General features: G+C 32.0%; 1 protein-coding gene across 5 annotated transcripts in view; it reads right to left on the reverse strand.

Moving 5' to 3' along the window:
- SYNJ1 (synaptojanin 1) overlaps nt 1–4,615 on the reverse strand; it is a 106,215-nt gene that overhangs the window by 43,478 nt on the left and 58,122 nt on the right. For 3 of the 5 annotated variants that reach the window (XM_021717763.1, XM_008068457.2, XM_021717766.1), the window contains exons 12-13: nt 2,680–2,836; nt 341–364 (exon numbers count right to left, since the gene is read on the reverse strand). In XM_021717763.1, coding sequence (XP_021573438.1) covers nt 341–364; nt 2,680–2,836 — 181 coding nt within the window. Of the gene's footprint in view, nt 1–340; nt 365–2,679; nt 2,846–4,615 lie in introns of all 5 variants that reach the window. The other 2 variants (XM_021717765.1, XM_021717764.1) reach the window with 2 other exon arrangements.

Genomic DNA, 4,615 nt, shown 5'->3' on the forward strand with positions numbered 1-4,615 from the left:
CCAAAAAAAAAAAAAAAAAGAGTAAAGTATAACACTAATAGTATTTGTTCAATAAGATATAAAAGTGAAAGTAACTAGCTAAATTATCTTTAATTGGAATTAAGCAATTGCTACAGGAAGACAAAAAGCATTGCATATTTTCTTATGAATGAAGTACTTTAATTTTTTTTAAGCTCAAAATTTTTTCTCAGATTAAAACAAGATATCAATTTATCCTGTTAGAATCTAAGGACAAAATGAGAATGTTTCCAATTATATGGCTTCATTTGTTTGCAACATCAACTTTGAAAACTAAAGAAAGAAATTTGTTTTATTTATAGATTGATGTTCTATACTGTACCTGACTGTAATGTCTGTTCAGAAACTATGGATGCATCAAGAAGAAAACAAAGAATCATTAGTAAAACAACAAGTTACAGTTAAAATCTAGAGTATAATGACAAAACATTCTGAGATGGCCTCACCTTTTTCTTTTGAGTCAATTTCATGACTTTATTTTTTCTGATGGCTATAGAACACCAAAGATAACAAACAAATGGCAACTGATACAAACCCTCTGCACCTAAGAAAAATCCTACAGTGACTCAGTTATGTTTACCGTTCCACTATCAGAAAGTCTTATACTTGCTCTTCCGGTTGCTCTTGTGTGTGTGTGCATGTGTGCGTGTACATGTATAAGAATATGAATATGTATATGAAAACCTAAGAGGATGAAAGATGTTGAAGCTATGGAAGATACTGACTGAATATGCATCTTTTAGTATTCTTTCTGAGACTGACCAGTTGATAAGTACAATCAGTTCAGCTATAAAAAGACATACGCATTCTTAAAACATCATCAAGCTATGCAAATTTGAACAAATTCCCAAAACCACAGGGCTTATGGGAAAAACTGGACTAGGGGACAACATTCAAAAACTTCAGTAGTGATATACCAAAAAAGATGAATGTAATAAAAACTGTAGCAGAGCATTACACATGTTAAATGGTTAAAATGCGTGAATATGAAAATGAATAAGGCACTTGATCTTAAAAAATACATGAAGTAGAAATGACATGAGATGGAGTGCAGCTTGTAATTGTGAATGTTGAGAAAAGGGCTATCTAAATAATTAGAAAGTTGAAACAACAGATGTGGATGGGTATGGCTAATAACACACACAGTGAACTGGGGTAGGGAAGATGCTTGAGGTGTGAGCATACATGCATTTGTGTTTTATATACTTCCACCCATCTCAGTTGTGCTGGGTGCAGTATTTTGCATTTACCTAGTGTTGTTTGCCAGTGAAATCACATATAAGCTCATGCAAAATTAGCATTATGCTCAAATCGTTCCCTAATATATGAACCATGTTGGAACAGAGTCTCAGAACAAGCATTATAGCAGAACTGACTGTAGTTTTTTCAAAGCATATTTTACATTTAGTAAAATGAGCAGAAAACTTAAAAAACCAATGCTGAAGCTAGGGAATTTCTTAGGTCCTTTGCTTCTCTTCTTTCCTTCAACCACTTACTTTCAATTGTTGCTTATTAATGCCTCCACATCAAAGTAGGCACAGGTGGAAAGAGGTGACAAAACACAAATCAGTCAAGTCTCTACTTTTGGAAAGCAGAAAGAAAGCCTGAAGTTGAAAGTAGTAGCTCAAATCAGATTCTTTTTTTGAGTTTTAGTAGGTCTAAGTTCCCCAGCCTACTTACAGATCCCTGAGGAGCTGGCTATAATGAACTAACTTCAGAGTACCATGCAGAATTCTGAAAGAATCCATACTCTATTTGACCAAGTAATTACCCAAGAGTACATTAATCGATGCAGGAACAATTTCCTCCTACTTGAACAGAGACCATTAAAAGGTTTGGTTTGAGGCTAACAGAAAAAATTGTTCAGAGTATCGAAAAGTTGAAATAGAAAAAAAGTAAAATTAAGAAAGTCTAATTTATTTTGTCAACTGTACCTCAATAAATTTTGGGGGGAGTATAATCTGTTAAGTTTTGAAGTGAATGCTGGGTTTTCCCATCATAATATTTTTGTGTGTTCACTGACAAGAATACAAGCTTCCTTTTGATATTAATAAAAGACAAACGATAAAAGGTAAAAAGCTAGCCTGAAGGCCATATATTTATGTTAAATATTAAAACTGGCAATAATAGTGCCCAATAATAAGCACTACTTTAAAGTATTAATTAATGTAATTTAATGCTTATTGAAACAATAACAATTAAAAGTTAAGACCAAGTTACAGAAATTTTGGGGGTGGTAATTAAAAAAATAAGCGATATAGGAACTGGTTTTTCAATGGAGCCTTTTTTCTACGTAATTAGATTATTGAATACTCTATTAAAAACACTAGCTGAATAGTCTATGAATTCCTGCCTTGTATAAAGTTAGCAGTGCTTAAATGATCCCTTGCAATCATCATTTATAGAAGAAAATATGCATGGGCCTTAGTATATGGCATTAATAATATCACTGAAGATATAAACATTTTAAAACAGACAAACATCTTTTGGAGAATGCAATTTTAAAAAATTTACCTTTATATTACCTTTATAGAAATTTCTTCCAAAACTATCTTATCAACTATAATCTAAAAATTATTATGTAAAGAAGTTTACATTTACCTCTTGGACTTTTAGAAGGACTATAAATCACAAAGTAAATAAAATATAAAGTACGCATACCACGCAAACTTCCAGTAGTTAAAAGTGCTCGAGCTTTGTCAGCTAAATCACTATTTAGAGTATTTCCCAGTAGCAAAACATCAATGGCTTCTTGCTTGGAGCTGTCAAAGAAGTTATTCTGAATTGTTCTGGTAACAGAACGAGCACCATCTTTTAACTTTCCAGCCTGTTGAGGGAGAAAGAAACGGACTTTCATCCTAAATATTGATGATTTTCCTTAGTAGGTATTTTGAAACGTTAAATGTTTCCTGTGATTTTGGCATTAAAAAGGACCTAATCATTCTATGTTGAATATGTAATCATCACAATTAAAATGCCTCAAGATGTCACTGTTTCCTTTCTTCTTTTGGATAAGCTCTGCACAAAGAAAACTCAGTGCCACAACTGCATCCAGTAAGTATATCTAGAGCAGTAAATATTTTAAATTGTTTATTACACAGGAAATAAACTGAAGTTCCTTATTTAAAACAAGAAATTCCTTCTTACATGATAACTTTACAACCTGGGGATTGAATGGGTGTGGAAAGACAAAAGATAATCAGGAAGATACACAGAACTTACATGCTCCTAGAAAAACTTCAAATACTTTGATAGTAGAAAAATAAAATTGAAATTGTTCCCAAATAACTTATGTTAATTAAAATAAAAACTCAGCCTAAGAAAGGTCTATTTTAAAAAGAAATGTACAATTAAAGTTCATAAATATACACATAAACTTGTTTGTATATTTTGAGTCATTTTGTTGCCTATGCACATATAAATCATAAAATAAATTTATTCCTACAGTGAAAGTTGGTAATTTTTAATGAGCACATATTTTACTTAGAGATGTCAGTTACCATAATGAAGATTTACTTTGATCTTACAGATCTTGATGATTATAAAACAAAAAAAACTTATGCCTTTTAGAAAATAATTTTAGCTTGCAATATGTAATTCTTATTCCCTAAAGGAATAACAGTAAGTAGGGGCTTCTTTTCAAAACAAAGAGCCAATTTTCTTAAATGCCGCTAGATGAAGAGCCAGCTTTCTTAAATGCTATTAAATGAATGTCACTATGTTTAATCAGCTATTTATATTTGGCATTAAAATGTTATTTCTTTCCATATGATAACATATGCAAATGACATTATTTGAAGTAACACTCACCATTCACATTATCAGGCAATTAATCAAAAGGAACCCAGAGAAAGGAAAAGAGAGAGCAGTTCAGATGTTAGATTTTAGTTCAATTCAGACTAGTATATTTAAATATATAAAATTTCACATCTATATATTAAAAGACCATTGAAAATATATGTAACCTCTGTACATATATTATCTTACTGCAGAAACAAAAAGGCAGAAGAATATAAAAGAATATTTTAAGCAACAGTTATAAAGAACCGCCTTTTTTTTTTTTTTAAAGTAGGATTTATTGAGAGGACAGAAAAGCTCCCAGAGTGGGAGGGGACCCAAGGTGGCTACCCGAGAACCAGCTTTTAATAACAAGAATTATGTTCTCTACTTAGAAGGAATAAACAAAGTTTAACAATTTCAGGTTTTCAAAAATGGGGACCATTTAGGAAGTAAATATTTGTAAAAGTCAATACAAATCATTTCTATGAGTTGAACAAAAGGAACTTTGCAGGTAAGGCCAATACCTCTGGGCAGAGGAATGAAATTTTATGAGACTCAGAAGAGGGGGAAGATTGGGAAATTAAAAGACTTGAAGATAATGAAGAGTCTTCAGTTGCCTTGCTGAAGAAGATGAATGAGAACTACAAAAGTGGTAAACGTTCTCATTCTATTCCCAAAATAATCTGAGGAATTTTAGAGATTTAGAATGTTAATAAATTCAAGTAAAACTCGAATCCTTAAAAAGTTAAACAAGCTGGGCTCGGTGGCTCAGCCTGTAATCCCGCGCCTTGGGAGGCTGAGGTGAGTGAATGCCTGA

This window comes from Carlito syrichta, unplaced genomic scaffold, assembly GCF_000164805.1.
Source record: "Carlito syrichta isolate Samal-C Ts95f unplaced genomic scaffold, Tarsius_syrichta-2.0.1 Scaffold310961, whole genome shotgun sequence".
NCBI lineage: Eukaryota > Metazoa > Chordata > Mammalia > Primates > Tarsiidae > Carlito > Carlito syrichta.